General features: G+C 32.8%; 1 protein-coding gene across 2 annotated transcripts in view; it reads right to left on the bottom strand.

The window, feature by feature from the left end:
- LOC129225288 (uncharacterized) overlaps positions 1–19582 on the bottom strand; it is a 49194-nt gene that overhangs the window by 19456 nt on the left and 10156 nt on the right. Inside the window, exons 2-6 of one of the 2 annotated variants that reach the window (XM_054859876.1) lie at positions 19369–19440; positions 16535–16713; positions 10332–10494; positions 6149–6316; positions 2349–2450 (exon numbers count right to left, since the gene is read on the bottom strand). In XM_054859876.1, coding sequence (XP_054715851.1) covers positions 2349–2450; positions 6149–6316; positions 10332–10494; positions 16535–16713; positions 19369–19396 — 640 coding nt within the window. In that variant the 5' untranslated portion in view covers positions 19397–19440. Of the gene's footprint in view, positions 1–2348; positions 2532–6148; positions 6317–10331; positions 10495–16534; positions 16714–19368; positions 19441–19582 lie in introns of both variants that reach the window. The other variant, XM_054859875.1, reaches the window with a different exon arrangement.

Genomic DNA, 19582 nt, shown 5'->3' with positions numbered 1-19582 from the left:
TTTCAGTTTAAAAGCTTTGAAATAAGATGGAAAGATGAAAAACTTTCAAAATTTAATTCGCCTAACCATTTTTATTTTTGCAAAGCAAAACAGAGGGATTTTTTAAACTTCAAAACCTATTGTTTACTTCTGAAAAGTAGTGCGGTTTATAGAGAACTGCGTTATATAGGTCGGCGTTATAACGGTCTTCTACTGTATTCGGGAAAAAAACATGATTCAGTTTTTACTTTTTAAAAAAATTTTATTTTCATTTGTCACCCTCTCCCGGCCTCCTATAATGTATATTACTCAATCGCCCCTCCCAACAGGATGGTCTGGATCCGCCACTGCAAGGGCCCTTTATTTGAAATAAAGGCAGCGGCTTTCATAGGCGGCTGGTGTTCGAAAAAAGTGGGGAGTGAAAAGAGAGAAGTGTAGGGATTAGGGAGCAAGTCCCCTGAGACTTTTTCTTGCAAAACTGGGCTATTACATACTGGCTTTTAATATTACTGATTTAATTCTTTTTAAAAAATGTGGAATATGACATCAAAAATTAGGACGGATGGCAACCATAGACTTTCCCCTTTCATTTTAAAGTTCCAAACTTCATTTATTTGGAATTTGTAGTTTTCACTTTTGCGAAATAAATCAATCCACCTTATTAAAAAATCATTTTTCAATTGTTAATCTCTGAAACTGAGGGGTAGTTGTCCCCCTCGCCCCCCCTACTAGCAGCCTATGGTGGCTTTGTTACAGCCTCCCTTTCTGGTTCTTTTGAAACTCTGGAGAAGGAACTAGCAGCTTTTTTAGGTTCTCTGCGCTGTTCATGGGCGCTCCTATAGGGAGGCAAGTGGGGACTCAAGCCCCTTACCCCCTAGAAATTACAACTTTCCTGCTTTTAGTGTTTTATTCTTTGCAAAATGTAAAAACATTTCTTTTTTAATAAATCTAATCTATAGGGAAATCAGTTTCCACGGGGAAAATATCCAGCTAAACCATGGGGAAAATGTCTAAGCCTTCCCCCTTCTTAAAATTTTGCATATGGGCGCCCATGACAGTTTCCTAATGGGTCAAACAGGCTACATATTAGTCATAGCATGGCTGTGAAGATGATACATGACAAGCTGCTATTAGTCCATTCGAATTTTCTGAGCTTTTTTTTTATGTGTATATGTAGGGGAGATTTTTGGGTTCAAATACAATATGCATTGTGACATCATGCATGGATTTCAAGGTTTTTTCGTTTTTTGCATTTCTAAAAGTGTGTAAGTTTAAGCAAACTTTATCATAGGGCAAAAAACCTCTTGTCTAAGCTTTCTGTTATATTGCTTCTTATGATGATCTTGTTTCCGTTTCATTCCTTCTTGTATATCTTTTGTTATAGTTGTAACAGTAGTTAAAAACTGCTTCAAGGGCTGTAATTTTGTGCAGGGTGACGATAACAAAACTAAAGTTACCAACAAATAGAATCATTTTGTTGATGTACACAGGGTGTAAGATTCCTTGAACATAGGAAAGAAAAGGTAACTGTGTGAATCCTTGTTCTACAATGTGATCGTGCAAACTGTTTGGGGAGAGTTTGCTTGTGCAGATACTGATGAAAATTTCTGAAGGCGTACACTGCCATCATATGCTGAGACAGTTTTGAGATAGACAGGTTTGTATAGAAAAATGCACAATAATTCTTTGGTATAAACTAGAATCCCATAGCAGTGAATTAAGAATTTGTACTAAAATTTGGCACACAGATTTTTATAATGTTAGTTTAGATTGCATTCTTTTTTTTTTTTTTTTGCACTGAGTTTATATTAATTGTAGCAATTGGACTATGCAAGTACAGCCAAACACAGTGGCACAAGCTGCGGTATTCAAAGAGGCAAATTTTTCTGATGAGGAACAAATACAGGGGCCAATCAAAGATTTTTATTTTGCTGCTTATTTTTCTGGAAATTCAATGTCAGCATTTCATATTTGTAAAAAGTAATGTATTCAATATTCCAGCACATTTTTTAAAAAATAAAACAATGCCATAAAAGATTTTAATTCGAAAAAGCACAATTAGATCTAAAGTATGTATATTTTTAAATATATAGATAAGTTAAAGAAATCTGTCACACAAATGGCATGGTAAGATGAAACAAATACTCAGCAGAAAAGAATGAGAACATTCTAAAGAGGAAAATCTCATTGGCTTGCTAGGAAAAAAAATGTCTATTTGGCAGAAATACTGCCATAGTTTCTATTTTTGCATATGAGCTACTGGGCAGAGGCAAAGTACTGAAAGAAGTGTTTTACACAACCATACAAAACAGCTCTTGTTGCAGACTCTTTAAAAGCAATTCATGACAATGAATAACATAACAACATACCTTCGTTTATTGATTCAGAAATAGGGTCAAGCTCAGGAGAAAGAAATCCATGTTGTACATCACTGTTAGGCAGGCTGCAATTCTCTTCAAAAGATGCAGGCCCTGCAATGGGCAAGTGTTCATTCTTGAAAAAAGTACTGGAGGAATAATTATCTTCAGAAAACTCAGGCATGCTTTTCCTTTCTGTTAATTACACATAGTTTACAAATTTAAAATAACATTTCAATCAACTATTTCAATTTCAATAATCACAATTACATTTAGGTAAGTTGTCTTCAAAGAAAATGAAAAAGTAAAAATTTCTGCTTATGTTAATCTTCAAAGAATTTTCTGTACATAATAAAATTCAGAGATTCTTTGACAATTTAACAAATTTTATTGAACTTATACTATAACTGAGGATGAAAATAGCAATCTATAGCAGTAGCAGTAGTCCAAATTTATACTGTGTACAAGATTTTATTATTAGTACAACTTTTTTTATTCATTTAAACAGCAGAAAGTTTTGAAGGTATAAGGGTGCGTTTGCATTTTTAATAGGGAAGTTGCAACCTATTGAATGTTTATATTTTGGCTATTGGATATTGTTAATTGACCCTCAAAACTAAAAAATTCTCCATCACCGAATTTCAAAACACAGTGATTGATTTTTAATGATTTTTTTTAAATTCACGCGAAAAGTGCGCTCTTCTGAAACGTCACGAGCTTACGTCACAGGGCACTAATGGGCAGCCTTCCGCCGAAGATCCCTTGTTTTCGCTAGGGACATTTTGAGCACGCTGATATTTTAATTTTTTAGAAATTCAATAATCCTTTTGAACACACTATGGAGACCGGATTCGTTAAAGCACAATCTAAATAATCTTCCTCATGTAACATCAATGATGATATTCGAATATTTCCGAGAGGATGAGAGGTTTAATGTTCCAGAAACGCGAGGAGTTAAATGCGAGGAGATAAGCCTTTTACGTTTCGTCTTCGAAGTCGAATGCACGTCCTTCGGTTTCTCCCCTATCGGAAGAGTGCATGATGTCACTTCCTTTTCCATTTGACGTCACAAGCGCTTGAACTTTAAAAATTAATTAAAAAAAAAACTACTTATCGTATACCAAAAATTTTTTCACCTATGATTTTCATACATGTTACTCTATCATATAAAAATAAAATTGAAAAATCGTAAACTTCCCTATTATGCGGAATGGAGGTGATTAGGGTTAGTGGTGGAGATATTTTTAGCAGTCTCGTGTTCTCTGACTCATCATTAGTATAAATGCCAAGTTTTATCTTCACTGCGTCATTACACTTTGAACTATCGCCAATCAAGCAGCTCAGTGGGGAAGAAAACTGAAAACATGAAGCAAATCAAACACTGCTCCCTTCTAAAGTTCCTGACTAAACAAGGAAAGTCTGTTCAAATTATTATGGAAGAGATGTCATTGGTTTACAGGGAATCTTGCTCCAAAAAAACAGTGATTTCTAAGTGGCGTGGATATTTCAAGAACGGCAGAGATGCGTTTGAAGAACCATGACCCGGACGGCCTATTGATGTGACCACACCGGAACTTGTTGAAAGAATAGAAAACATTATACTGGAAGATGTTCCGCTGAAGAAGAAATAAATTGCAGAAATGGTTGGAGTGTCCAACATTTTGTAAATACTGCATGATCATCTTGGCATGACAAAGGTCAGTGCAAGATGGGTGCCGAAAATACTCTCCGAGGATAAGGATCATGTATTGTTCTGGATTGTTACTTGGGATAAAACTTGGGTTGATCAATATAAACCAGAGTATGAGCAGGACTCCATGCAGTGGCACAAAAACGGGACTGCACCGGCCAAGAAGTTTAAGGTGACACCATCAGCTGGAAAACTCACAGCGACATCTTTAGGGATTCAGAAGGAGTATTATTAATCAATTATAAATATAAAGGTGTCTCTATTATAGGAGAAAGTTATGCTTCGAAATTAAAACAGTGAAAAGAAGCAATCAAAGAAAAAAGAAGAGGAAAATTGATGAAAGATGTGTTTGTTGCTCAGGCAGGACAATGTAGGAGTAACACAAGTTCACAATAATAGTCTTCATTAGCTGCCCTGTTGCATGAAGTAGGCCTTTGATATTATGAATCATCCACCCTATAGTCCAGACGTAGCCTGGAGCAATTATTACCTGTTCCCCAAAATGAAACGAGCTGATGTGTGCATCACATGACTTCCTTTTACACCAATTTAATGATAATAGTGCCTTGGAGTAAGCAAAGAAACACTTGAAATATTTTTACCCCAAGTTTGCGAACTGAAGCAAAAAACATGTTTTATAGATTAATTTCCCCAATATTGGACATTTTAATGTGATTCAATGGTTAACTCTCTAAATATCGCCAATAGTGGCCAGAATGAAAAACCGCCAACCCCAAGTTGGTGAAAAAACTTGGGGACCAAAAGCTTGGCGGTATATTGCTAAATGTTTGCCAAATTGTTATACCACTCCACTCGAGTTTGAATTGAAATTAACAATGATTCCCCCCTCCCCAAAAAGGTGTAAAATACTCCCTTTGGAACATGGGAATGTAAATAAAAAGGGAGGTGCACAACCAGCCCCACTAGGAGTCTGCGTACAAAATTTCAACTTCCTAGGACATACCGTTATTGAGTTATGCGAGATACATACACACATACATATGGATGTCACAAGAAAACCTGCTGTTATTAATTCGGGGATCGTCCAAATGGATATCTCCGGTGTCTGTACGTCCTTAGGCATACATCCAATTGTGGTCGGGTTGGGAAAAACTCGATATTCATTCGAGGTGAGCAAAATGAAAAGCAAGGCTGATTTTTTGGTTAAAATTTTTTTGAGCGCAAATACAATGCTCCCTTTACTTCGTAAAAGCGAGTAAAAAGAACTTTGTGAGAAAAAATCTATACATGTTGGATAAAGAAGTGAAAAATGTAATTTCGGCCAATTTTTGGAGAGCTTTAACATTTTTTTTGATGAAGGTATAAACAAATTAATTGATAGATGCAAGGGCCCCCATATGCAAAATTTTAAGGGGGGGCTCAAAATTTTTCCCCATGGAAAGCGATTTTAGTACATATTAAAATTTGACATTTTTAATAACTTATTCATTAATGGCTGGAAAAGAAATTTGTATACATTTTTGCAAAGAAAAAAGCACTAAAAGCAAGGAAGTTCTCATTTCAAAGGGGGGGGGGGGGCTTGAGGCCCCCCTTGCCCCCTATATGGGCGCCCTTGGATAGATCTGAGTATTAGAGTTGCAGGTGAATATATTGGAAAAGAAAAATAATACTGAAGTTTTTTCTATTTATTCTCGTAGCAGAATCGAAAATATTTATTTTGCTGCCTATTTTTCTGAAAATTTAATATCAGCATTTTTTTTTGTGATAACTTTTGTAACTAATATTCCAGTACGTTTTTTTTTTGTATGTCTTAAAATAAAACAATGCCAACCAAATTTTAGTTGGAAAAAGCACAATTAAATCTAAAGTAATTTTTTTATGTATGTAGATAAGTTAAAGAAATCTGTCATACAAATAGATGGGAAGATAGACAAATAACTCAGCAAAAGGAATGAAAGAATACTCTAAAGAGGAAAATATCATTGGCTAGCTAGGAAAAAAGTGCCTATTGGCAGAAATACTGCCATTTTATATTATTGTGTGTGAGCTACTGGGCAGAGAAAAAATACTGAAAGAAGTTATTTTTTTCACAACCGTACAAAACAGCCTCTGTAGTCGACTCTTTAAAATTAATTCAGGAATAAATAACATAATAAAATACCTTCGTTTGCTGATTTAAAAGTAAGGTCAAGCTCAGGAGAAAGACATCCATGTTGTACAACACCGTTAGGCAAGCTGAAATTCTCTACAATGGGCAAATGTTCATTCTTGAAAAAAGTAATGGAGGACTCGTCATCTTCAGAACACTTAGACAATCCACTTTTTTTGTCTGTTAATTACATATAGTTTACAAATTTAAAATATCATTTCAATCAACTATTTCAAATGCAATAATCACAATTAAATTTAGATAAGTTCAGTTATGTCTTTAAAGAAAATGATAAATTAAAAATTTCTGCTCATGTTCAGGGGTATTCTAGTCCCAAAGCTCTATTTTGAGGCGATTTTGCGGGCATAATAATAAAGAAATTAAAAAAAAAAAAAACTGCTACCATTTTTACTATCATTTTTTTATTGATACTTGAGAAGCATCAAAATGTATATTAGTGGGGGAAAAAAATCAAAATTGTGTGAAATCAGTAGAGGCCGGCAAAGCGAAGACTCAGAAAAAAAAAGGTGTCTAGTGGTTGACAAGATTTCAATCCTCCTGGTGATCTGAAACATGAACTTACGGTTGATTATTATTCAACAAGGATATAGAATTATCTGGACGCAGCCGATTTGAGAAATTTTTTTTGCACAAAACTGCTTCTTTTTAGGAAAAAAAAAAGGTCACTTTTGGTCCCTTTTTTCAACTTTGGTAATTTTTAAGAAATAGTATAAAAACAAAAATACAGAGTATAAAAACAGAAATACAGAAGCTCCTAGGTGAAAACAATTTTTAAAGTATTAAGAGAGTCTACCAAATTTCAAACAAATCAGTGCATTATAACTTCGGATATCTTGTCAACCGTATTGAAAGAAAGTAGTTTCGAGAAAAACACGTTTAAAGTTTGCAGTTGCATTTCGGGCAGTCTGAGTGGTTTAATGGTATGCTATACTTATATTTTTTGGAACAGCCATTACGTAAATTGTTTACACTTGTATCAAAGTTACAGAAATAAAGTCTAAAATCTACCGAAATTTTTAAGAAAGTGAACCATGGAAATGTTTTTGAAACATTTACAAATCTTGCATTGAATATTGATTGATTTGACCAAAGCATCTCCAGCCTGAAATAGCCAAACTATCACCTATAATTATAAAATATCATCTTAGACTAACAAGTTTCAGTGATCTATGGTCATTTTGTTTTCTTTCCCAGTTTTTTTTTTTTTCCCCTTTTCTTTTTTACAGGACCTAGTTCACTAAGACTTAGGTTCAACAAGCTCAAAATTGTAGGCTCATATAGCTCTCTACTTGTAAAAGGTTCACTTAAACGTCTCCAAAAAAAGTTATTAGCTTATTTCAGGGGTCGGAGTGGCGATTTCGAAACTTTTAGGACGTAATTTTGATAAAATTTTAGGACATTTTTAGGACAACAAAAAGTAAGTTTTTTTAACTTTAATGTAATTTATAAGTTTGATTTTCATAGTAGATGATAAAAAGCTTCAAATGCAATTTCGAAAATAACAATAAAATGCATTCAACCTTTTATCTTCAACACAGTATCATATTCGTCGCCTCAGAGCAACAGCAAGATATCCTACTGTTGCTCTAGGGCGACGATATAATAAAGTAGAAGTATATACCACAATACCAGTAGGATAAATGTATGTCCAATTGCTTCTTTACTTACCTTGCTGTTTCATCAAAGTGAATTACAAAATGATTTTAAAAAAATATCCTTAATTAGGAGTGATTTAAAATAAGGTGCAAGGCCAAAATTTATTATGTACTTAACTTTTTATCAGATAATTTGATACTTTTTGCAAACTCAGAATCATCAAAAATATCCCAGTAAATTAACAGATAAATCATTTAAAGATGCAGATGAATAATTTTTTTTTATGGCAACAAAAACTAAGAAAACCTCCATTTTCTAAATTGTACGTAAATTCCACTTTTTTGGAACTATGTAAATAAATTAAAAGATTTTGCAACTGGTCAAAATATTATTAAATGATTAAGAGCAGTAGTTCATTCACAATTGCTTTTCCTTGGAAACTAACTAGAAAACTCAATTTCAAGAAAATTTCTAACATCAGGACATACAAAGTGAAAAAAATCTATTAATTGTACACTTAACCCTGCTAATTTTTAGTTTAAAAACATTTTGGTAAAACCCAGAGCACATTTAGAAGATTATGTTAATTACTAATCAGCAAATATTTTTGCATTTACAGAAACTAAGTTCACTTATACTTCAAGAACTTATGATGAAAGTGAAAGGCAGCAAATAAGGATTACAATTTAAACATATCAATTTTTTTCTCATCTCAAAATTTTACAATGTAGTTGTCATGACACCTTATTGCTCTGATATTATCTTCATCTTACCTTACACTTTGGAAAAAATCTGAAAATTTTTCTAACAGATTCTTTAAACGATGATAAAATGCATAGCATTATAACAATGTAAAGCATAATTAATAGTTGCATAAATTTAAAGATCCAGACAATGAATGCTCTTATGCAGTGAAAACAGATCATATATAGTCTAGTAAATCTGCAAATAAATTGAACTAGTTTATATACACTAGTAGCATATAATGTGTTCTTGTGTGTATTTATCATACACACAATAATCATACACACAATTAAAATATTGTGGGTGTGAGCAATGAGACTGTAGTGTATAAAAAATACAGTAATTTTTCTATGATACTTGGGCTTTACTTTCGTTCAGTATGTAAAGCAATTTATTTTACTATTTCCAAAGATTACTTTTGCATTTACGTACCTAATCAAAGAGAAAGTATCACGCGATAACACTGTTCAGAAGGTCAAAAATATTGACTGCAGTGAGCAAAATTTATCAAACGCTGAAAGAATACTAAATTTTTTAAAAAATATTGACTGATTTTAGAATAATAATCAACAATATTTATGCGCTGTAAAATGAATGCTTACTTTATTTGTAATGTATAGCAATGCCTACTTTGTAATGTAAACCTAAAATAAAATTTTGACTAAAAGCTGTAAGTTTAGTTCACTTATTCCTTTTAGTTCATGTATTCCTATCTGATGATGATCAGAGAAGTACAAAAACTTTTAAAAGTTAGAAGTCTGGAAATTTTTTTAGGTGCCAGACAAATTATTATTCAGTTTAAAGAGATATTAAGTGCAACATTTAAACATTTATAGCGAAAATAAAGATATATATCAATCATCACATTTGTTAAAACAAAAAGAAAAAAAACAACAACATGTGTCTACACTCTGTAAATACTTGTAACGAAAAATTACTTTTAGCATGGTTAATTTCTTAAATAAAGTATCTAAATCAGCATTTATTTTTTTGTTAAAACATTTTAAATTTCTCAAAAATACTTTTAAAATATCCAAATTTGAGAAATATTTTTCATATGTCAAACTATCTTTAAAGAAGTTTGTTCAAAACAAATCTCCTTGTTAGTCCGAGATTTATATCTTTCTTTCAGTTTTTCACATAGGTACTTATGTTTTATTTTTGAACCATAGGGAAAAAAGGGAATGATGTACCCACACCAACATTTTTTTTGAAGAAGAAAGGTTTTGTTTTTTCAGCGGGGGGGGGGGGGGGGCAGACCATTAGACACACATTTCCTCATCCCAGTACCTTACTTTCAAAATTTTTATTTTGCAGTATTCATTAACTTATTTATTTGATAATTATTTCTTTTTAAGAATTTTTTTACAACACAAACTAAGCATATATTTCTTTTTTATTAAATTTTTTTGTGGAAAACAGACTAAAAAAAGGCCCAAATTATTTTACAAAATAATGCTAACTTTACCATGTTGGTAAAATTAGGTTGCAGTATGGGCAATGTCTCACTTTTTTGGCATTTTATGAAGTTTAAAAGAAAAACAGGAAAAATATCACTACCGATATTTTTCTTAAATAGAATTCTTGGGCTAATTTCCAAAAAAATACGGACTTTACTGGCTAAATTTTGAAAAACTGACAAATACTGACCAAGATGAAGAATACTGACTTTTACTGACTAGTTTTATGCCCTGTGCTTGAAGCACTTGCAGAACAATTTTGGTCAGATGATATTACGTAGCAAAACATCATAAAGTATCTGCTTTGGGGCAAAGAAATATAGCTATACTTATTATGAATGAATTCTGAAAAAATTCAAAAGGCAAAATTATACCTGAAGCTTTAAAAACATCAATAAAGCAAAACTCTAGTCGGTTTCTTGTTCTACTGCAAATTTTTATATCACGGGAGGTTTTAATAGCACAAAATATTGCCTGCTTTTCTTGGCTATAGTCTTCTTCTTTTCTGTATGATCTACCGTTAAGCTTTGCATAATCCTGAAAGAATAAAAAAAAAAATAAATAAAAAAAAATCAGAGAACAAACTACGAAATAACTACATACAAAAATACAAACCAGAACAGAGCTATCTCCCAACTTTTTTTAAAAGGGTAATTTGTCCTACTTTTCTAAAACCAGCCCTTTAATTCATACTACAATAAGTAAAAGCTTTTCAATTCTTTAAGTCTTTTGTTTAAAAAAAAAATACACTTAGTCAAGTGCAAGAAAAGGAATTTAGAAAAAGAAAGAAGAGTTATCCTAAGGTTCATACCCTTCAGGGAGAAAAAAATTCAAGCACTTTTTAAGGATCAAAAAATATTTTTCAAGGTACTAGCATAAACTCGCACACTAAATATTGTAAGCAGATTTGATTTGATCCAAACATATAAATAACAGGAAATAATATAAAAAGCTCAACTTTTTCAACAAGAGAAACTTCGTTAAAATACCTACTGCATTGTAGTTTCTCTTAAAAAAGTTCAAAAAGCTCAGTCATGTGAAGAAGCAGTCTCATGGGTGTTAGTTTCACATTCGAAGTATATTTTCAAGAATAAACAAACTTAAATAAAATAATTAAATAGATTAAAAAAAAACCCTCCATGATTTAAGAGAGCTAAGAATGTTTTGAACTTTTACAGGAAGAAATCAAAATACTTAAGTTCAGTAGCGTAGCCTTGGGCTCTCTCCCCCTCCCCCCCAGCCTTGGTTTTAACACATATTTCCAATCCTAATACGTTAAGTGTATTTTCAAGTACGAGATGCTATCTCCAAAAACCCTACCAAGTGGCTCTGCTACAGCCTAAGTTCAAAATATTCAAGATTTGGAAATCATTTATTAGTATGCTAAGTACCCAAATCATTTATTCATATGTATGTATTAGTTGTTCATTTTTCTGATACCAAGACATTTTGTAACTGTCCTTAAGTAAATTTTAAAATTACTAAGGAAGAAAATACCTTATGGAAGTCGCCACACTCAAATACTTAAATGCTGCTTATAGTAGAGGGGCTATGGTAGAAAATAGAGCCGAAAACTGCATTTTGTGATAAAATCATGAAACTTGGCATGCATGTAGACAATGTCCTTATACACATTTTTAGAAGAGGAGGCATTTCAAAATCCCCCTCAAAACCCCCCATTTTTAGTCAAAAATCCAAAACTACTTTTATTTTTTATTTTTTGAAAAACACCCACTCTTTCTTCTTTTGTGAGTTTTATTATGCTTACTAAAGCGTAAAAAGCCATCAAAATATTTCTTAACCTCCTAATTTTTATAATTATTTCAAAACTTTGATTTTTTTAAACAAAACTTTAACTAACTAAAGTCTTGAACATTTCTGGAGGAGTTGTTTGAGAAATGTTTTTTTATGTATTTTGAAGCACTATGTTAAAGAAGATCAATTTATTTATAGTAGAACCCAATAATCCGAACCCCAGAAATCCGAAACATTAGAAATTCCGAACATATCTTTTAAAATTTACCGATAAAAACTGATTACAAATCTAAGAATAAAACTAGAAATAAAAAATCATAAATAAAGCTAGTAATGTTTTTTAAATTTGAAACAAACATTTCAATTTTTTCTTAAGAATGCATACAATACCTTGATTAGTTAAAACAAAATCAATTTTCATTTTTGGCAAAACAAAAAAGAAAACTTCAAACACTTTTTTCGCAATTTTTTGGAAGTTTGACTCACATTCTGTAGTTTTTTATAAGTTATATTTGCATTAGCGAAATGAGGGGGGGGGGGGGGGGAGGGCACGGATATTTTGTTCATAGAACATCAAAATTTTCTATTAAGTGCTTTAGAACAAATTTTTTTTTCTCAGACAATTTGAAGCGTTTGTTCTATGTTTTAAACGATGTAAGAGGAATAAATTATTAATTACTGCAATAAGAAGTTTAGTGCTATGTTAATGAAGATAAAAATATTATTATTAATAACAATTGTTATTTATTGAAATATAACTCACTATTGCAAAAACTACGACTAAAACTACAACAAATCTAAGTGATATGTACAATGATTATACAGAAGATAATTTTAAAACGTTTGAATTTACTAGTAATTTACACAGATACATAGCATTTTCCTTTGCTGTATTTACACATTGATGTGCAGATAAGTTAATTTTTGAAGCACTCACAAGTTATTTGAGAGCAGTTGTTTTTTACACTTGCATGACATAAATTCGCTTCAAGCACTTGAAATTGTGGGCAAACTCAAACAAACAAGAACGTACTTCTTATCAATTACTGTAAACCCCAAAATCATAAATTTAAATTCACAGGCTAAATTTTTAGGCATACTGTCCCATTGATATCTACCTTGATAAGCATTAAATTAGTTGCCAAAGGGCTTCAGCTGTGTGAGATAAGTTAATCATTGATCTTTGTTTGCTGGTGGTAAAACGTTTTCTAGCTTCATTTACAGACGGAAGTTACATGAAGACGAGTAGCAAAGATTCAATAAGATATTTGAAATTTTTAATCAGGTTTTTTTTTAGGTTAGGATAGGTATAAAAATGCACCAATCAGGATAGTCTTTCCCACATCGTCAATTTTCCCCGACTTGCAACAAAGAGGTCATGTCACATCCTGAGAATAAGTGGAACCCTCTTTAAGCAACTGCTTTTTTCTGACCGAATTTGTGAGCAAAATCTTGGACTAGTATCAGTCAAAAGTGTTTTCCAGCTACAAATGCAAGCAATATCGTCTTTCTCCCCTTTTTGTACAACTCATGGAAGTATGATATGCCTAAAATGACAGCGGGCGCCAACAGTTCTTACGCATATGCTTCTGTATCCTCTTTCTGCAGCATCCAAAACATGTTCGAAGATCCTACAATCAGCTTCCTTGTGATTTTATGGAGCTAGAGGTGTCGTATTTAATGAAAATCCCCGTCGAATCTTTAAGAGCAAATCAAGATGGTATAGGCAGTGCAATCATGAAAAACAATTCTGTCTTCTTATCTGCATTCCGGAAGAAACTGATCTAGTTCTCTGGAAGCAAACCATTTTCTCCAAAATATCTTTCTCCTGTTCCTCTTATATGTCTTGCTTCTGTATCCTGAATAGACTCCGATACTAAAACAAAAAAATTTCAGTCCTAGGTCGTTTTATGTGAACAATGAAAGAACTATCATAGACAATAGCATCATAATGTATCTCTGCACTTATTCTAAAATTAGCATTCATAACTTTCATCTTCAGCATCCTTTTTCAAAACGTTTTTGTCTTCTCTCGAGTAGTCTTCATCAGTAGGAATACTATTACTTAATTCATTGAGCAGGAATGTTAATAACTAGACTTATTTCAGTTCAAAGAGCTCCATTTATTGAAATCGACGGAGGGTGAAGTTGATTTTCATAGAGAAGAAATTCATCCAGCTTTAAATGTACTATATCGGAAATAATGAAAACATTTGAAAATGAATCTGCATCGAATTTTAATCTTTTCATTAAGCATACTTACTAGTTTTAGAGTTACAACACATCTTCCAAAATCTTAAAACAAAAAAATCATGACTTTTTCTTTTTTGAATAGTTCAATGAAAATGAAGAGAAAAGCGAATGTCCTTTTCTGATGGGAAAAAAGAAAAGGGGGGGGGGAAACGAACATTAAACACGAATAGTACTAGGATGCTGAAAATGTGTCTAAATTCACTATTTTGGACTGAAAACCATTTGGGCAAGTATATGAATGAAAATATAGGCTAAACGAGCTATACATTAAGCTGCAACACTTATAATAATTGACGATTATTTTAACAAGTTAGAACCTAAAGCAAAGGGGAAAAACTCCCCCCCCCCCATTCGCGCTAAAAGAACGATCTATTCGTTATGATGTGTCCACATTTCAAGTATATTTGTGCATAATATTTATTATGTTCTTAGTATATTAATTGGCCTTTTGAGAAAGTCTAAAAAAGTTTTTTTCCTTCTCTCTCTTTTTTAAGAGAGAGAGAGAGAGAGAGAGAGAGAGAGAATAAATATTATCGCAAACTGAATAAATTTCAGTTATCTGAGTATTCTGATTAAATGAATCTTTTTAGTTAGAAGGAGAGTACAATTTTACTTACTTTATAAATACTGTTTAAAAAGTAAGGTAAGTCATAATCATCTAAGTCTAAGTGAGTCAGTCCTTGTCATTATTGAAATCTAAATAATTGAGTCATCAAAAGTTTTGGAAAAATTTGCTGAAATTTAATAAAAGTCTATAAAAACCTAACAAAGATTGGTAAAATCGTAAAAATCCTTCAACCGTAAAAAGTGACGAATTTTCGTAAAAATTACAAAAAATCAAGCAAAAATTTACAGGTAAGAATAGAGTGAATTACAAACAGGGTCGAATTTGCCTATAAGATAAACAAGCTGTTTCTTAGGGTGAAGCTCTTTGCTGCAAGCTTTGAAGTGGGTCCCTAACTCCCAAAATAAATTCATGATTTGTTCCTTAAAAAATGGAAATTGCTTGAAAAAACTAATTTCATTTTTAAGTGCTTGAAAACCTTGAATATTTGGAAAGGTGTGGCTTGGCTACAAACCTTGAACTTTAAAATTTCTAACAAATGGTAGAGGGGGAGGAATGCCAACATATGTCAAATTCAGCTCCTTGCCACATCCTGTATTAAAAATGTAAAAATCATGGTTCTCACGTTTGTAACATATTATTTGAAATAAATTTTTGTCACTCACATGTTTGATATCTTGCTATTTATTCAATCCCGAATGCAGTATTTTGGAAATTCTTGTGTATTGATTGCTTTTATCTTACTTCTTCTGCATATTGTCTATCTGTTTAGCACGGAAAAAAAATACACACTACTTCTATTCCTTTTCGTTTTTTGCCCCACTTGCAACTGATGAAAAGTTGTTGTCATGAGAAGTCTATAGTTTCTTTTTTCTTTTAAAGTTAAAATAGCTATTTCTCCCAAAGTTAGAACAGGACTGCAAAAATTTACAATCAAGTACTAAAATACTAGAGACTGGAAAGTACAAATAAAGTGCGTTAAATAATTTTATTTATTCTAGAGTCCTGGAAAATAATTAGATAAGTCTTTGAAAATCCTAAGCAAAGAAAGCTCCAATTACTTCTACTGCATATTGTTAATCTGTTTAGCCAGGAAAAGAAATGATACACTACTGCTATTCCTTTTCGTTTTCTGCACTACTTATAATTAAAAAAAGGTTGTTGTAATGAGAAATCTAGTTTATTTTTTCTTTCAAACTTAAAATGGCTGTTTCTTATGAAGTTTGAACAATACTGTACAACTGTATAATCTAGTTATCAATTTCTATGTCTATCCAATTAACCTTTATAAGGTTTCAAAATGCAGAATTTTATATCCATTTTACGAAATTTCCTCCGGGGGAGAAACCCCCGGCCCCCTAAAATTGGAGATATTCTATTTCCCACTTAAAAGGGCGCCCTGCGTCACTCTCTTGATACCAGCTCCCTCTCTTAAGGTAAATTCAAAAAGGACAGCATGAAAACACACATTAATGAAAACGACACACAAAAAAGTAAAGCATGGCCTTATGCATCACAGGAAACAGACAAAAACATAGAAGTGGGGGGCAATAAAAATGTTGCTAAAAAAAAAAAAAATCCTGCCCTCCCAGGAACTCAGTCCTAAATCCGCCTATGTTGAGTATATACCCTATGTCCCCTCTTCCCGCCGGGAAAACTTTAAATAATGGGCTTGGGTTTAAAAACCTAATGACAAGTTAAACTCCTTATATAATATTGGGGGTGTAAGTAAAGAATAAGAGCACAAAGAGCACTAAAGAGGGCACTTCACCAAAAAGTCGCCATATTGTACTAGACGTGACAGCTCATATATTTCATTAAAAAGTAATAAGAGTAATTAACAAAATTTAGGTTTTAAGAAATAATGCGACACTTGTGAATTCTTAAGCAACAAAATTTTGCTCATCACACATTTAAATTATTATTTTTAGTGAAATACATGAGCTTTCACTTGCAAAACAAAATTTTGTTTTCTTCGAGCCAGTTGTATGAAAAAACTTTTACCCCTAAAAATTGATCATATTGTTTCCTCTTCTTTGGTTGCTTCAAAGTCCTTGAGTCTGGAAGTTCAAGAACAACAATATCAGAGGGCAAGTAATATAGATTTTGGTACTTTTCCTTAACAGCACCACTTTTGAGAAATATTGACAATTTCGGAATACGTCCACGTTTTGGTGACATTTCTAGAATAAAAACAAACAAACAAAACATAATATAAGAAAACGAATTGGTCATTTAAAAGCAATTGCAAAAGAATCTTGGTCACTGAAATTTTGTGTAAGCATAACACTTGTGCCTGTTTTTAGTGAAAACGAATGAACCAGATAGAGATTTTGTTATAGCTGTAATACACAGTTAAATGTGAAGGGGAATTGAAAATATCACGTTAAAGCCATTAATTTGCTATGTATGGCTTTGCTATAAACAAGCGAGACTATATATTTCCACAATTCCACTCACCAGCATTGCTAAAGCTTTCAACCTTTAAAAACAATCTAACTTCAGTAAACATACTATAGTATTCGAATTAATTGGGACAAAGATCTCTTTTTGTGGACCTTCAACTTGGCTGCCTGCCAGCTCCAGTGGGCTCTCCTAAAAAATTCTGTCTTAATGTCATCTGGATATCAGTTTTGACTGCTTAAAACTAGTCCAGATGAGAAATTGGGAATATTGAAATTTTTTTTAATTTGGGTGTCAAGAGAGAGTAACATTTTCCATCCTCTCATTATAGAGTGCGAAATAAGGATATAACACCTAGAGAGTTAGAGGGTGACAAGGCCAAAGATAATCGTTTTCTATGGTTGGTACTAAGAAAATCAAACTTTTGACAACTTCTCTTCTGACCAAAAAAGAGAGGTCTCCACTGAAGTCTCGAACATTGAATATCAATATCAATAGGCAATAAATATCTCATAAGGTCTTGGCTAGTTCTTGTAGGACTAATAATGCTATTTCAGAGCAGGAACTGATCCTATTTTGAAGTTTTTCTTTTCTCCTTCGCATTTGCCCTTTCTTCGAGAAGGAAATGGTTTAATTACAATGCATTTCTTCAGACGCACGGAGAAACTCTATTTTCAAATACCAATCAAGGAAGCAGCATTTTTTACAGCTATAGATGCGTGACTGTCAAGTACGATTATCTTTTCTATCTTTATAGGAGTCATATCCCTTTTCAGCGTACTAAAATGAACAAATAAAAAACTTCATCTTCTCAATCAGAAAAATTGTTCAATATTCATAATGTTTGATCTAAACCACTTCTAAACTATCAAAATTTACATACAGATTGCAAAAAGACAGATGCAACAGCTTGGTGGGATCTGCTGGAGCTCGCTGGCAATCAACTTGAAAGTCAGCAAAATAATAGCTTTGTCCCAATCAATTCGAGCACTATAAAATATGCAAGAATCTGTGAAATACCTAAAATAATTTAACATGATGCGTTGGAATGCTTTGTCAAAAACAAGGGCGCTTTATATCGGTGTGATGGAAAACCTAACATGTTAATCAAATGCTGTTGGAAGAGATAATGCACGAGAAATTTCAATTATGATACAAAAGTTTTTATTTTTTCTCTTTCTCCCTCCTCCCCCCCCCAAGTTTCTCCCCCATGGCATCATTTATAGTACTAATCAGAACAAAGTTTGGAAAAAAACAGCATTTTTCAAGCTGAACAGTGAAGTTGGAATATGAGGCTCAAAAATGACAAGCCTTTATGTTCCTGTAAAATGTCTGCTATCCGAAAGTTTTTAAAAACACAGAACAAGGAAACCATCCAACAAAAAAGTGAGAAGAATGAAAAAGATTTAGATTAAGTGCAAATGGTGATACATATAAAGTATCCCATACAGCATTAGATATTAAAAAATCTTACTGGTAACTTCAACATCATAGACCGGCTTTCAATTTAACACCAAATATTTAACCACACTTTTTAAACATCAAGAATGAGATAAACCTCAAAAGTAAACCACAATAAAACAAAACAAGAATTGGGGTTTGTGTGTGCTTCATTAAAATCCAAATCTGAAATATACCTTAGAAAAAGCATATTTGGGTATGCTTGCAGTTTGCATAACATAATGAAAATAGCAGGCTATCAGGTATGCTGGCAGTGCGCCAGCAGGGGTGTCCATCCCTCCAACAGCAATGGCTCACTCCTGCCAAGTATGACAAAGATACCCCACGAACAAGAGCCACCCCTCCCAAAAAAAGGGAAAAATATCCCTAAAAACAGCTCTCCCAACCCCTCCTTAAAAATTTAAATGGTGCAAACTGCACAGTGACCCTTTCCTCTTTAGTTTGCACCCCTGTGCCAAACCCAACGAAAATAGCATGCTATTGGGTATGCTGGCAGTTTGCTAAATCCAAAAAAAGAGCGCTATTGGGTATGCTTACAATTTGCCATATCAAACAAAATAAGCATGTTATCGCGCAAGTTTGCCAAATCCAACGCAAAAAGGCACGCAATTGGGTATGTTGGAGTTAGTAAATGCATTCCTATTTTTAGTGATGGAGCATGAGCAAAGTTATCATTGGGAAAAAAAAGCTTGTGGATATGTTGGCAGTAGGCCAAATGTGGTCTTTATTGTTGGAAAATGCAAAGTTATCACCAGAGGAAACCAAATCAAAATGTCATTGTTCCAGTCGACTAATGACAGGGATTTTACATTTATGGAGATGCTGGGCAATTGATGGGTTTACTTGGGAGATTGATGGTCCAGCGGACAACTTATTTTTCTATGACGATCTGAGGAGAATTTTCTTAATCAGGGAACAGCAACGATTTGGAATGCTGCTGCTTAAGTACAAATAGAACTGGACAATATACTTACCAATGCAAAGCTTGCAACACCTTTTCATAGAAGGTAATTCGGATAATAATAAAGTGAGTAGAAGGACCGGAACTGAAAATAAAAATTAGACATAGATTTTATAAAAGTCAAAGAAAAAAATTGAGGAAAAATGCAAAATTTAACTTTTTATATGGTCCTCAAGTCCCTACAATGCATTTAGGGAAATCAAAAACCTTAAAAAGCAATTTGAACA

Source organism: Uloborus diversus, chromosome 6, assembly GCF_026930045.1.
Source record: "Uloborus diversus isolate 005 chromosome 6, Udiv.v.3.1, whole genome shotgun sequence".
NCBI lineage: Eukaryota > Metazoa > Arthropoda > Arachnida > Araneae > Uloboridae > Uloborus > Uloborus diversus.
Note: the sequence above shows the minus strand (reverse complement) of the source record. Positions and strands in the feature narration are given on the sequence as shown.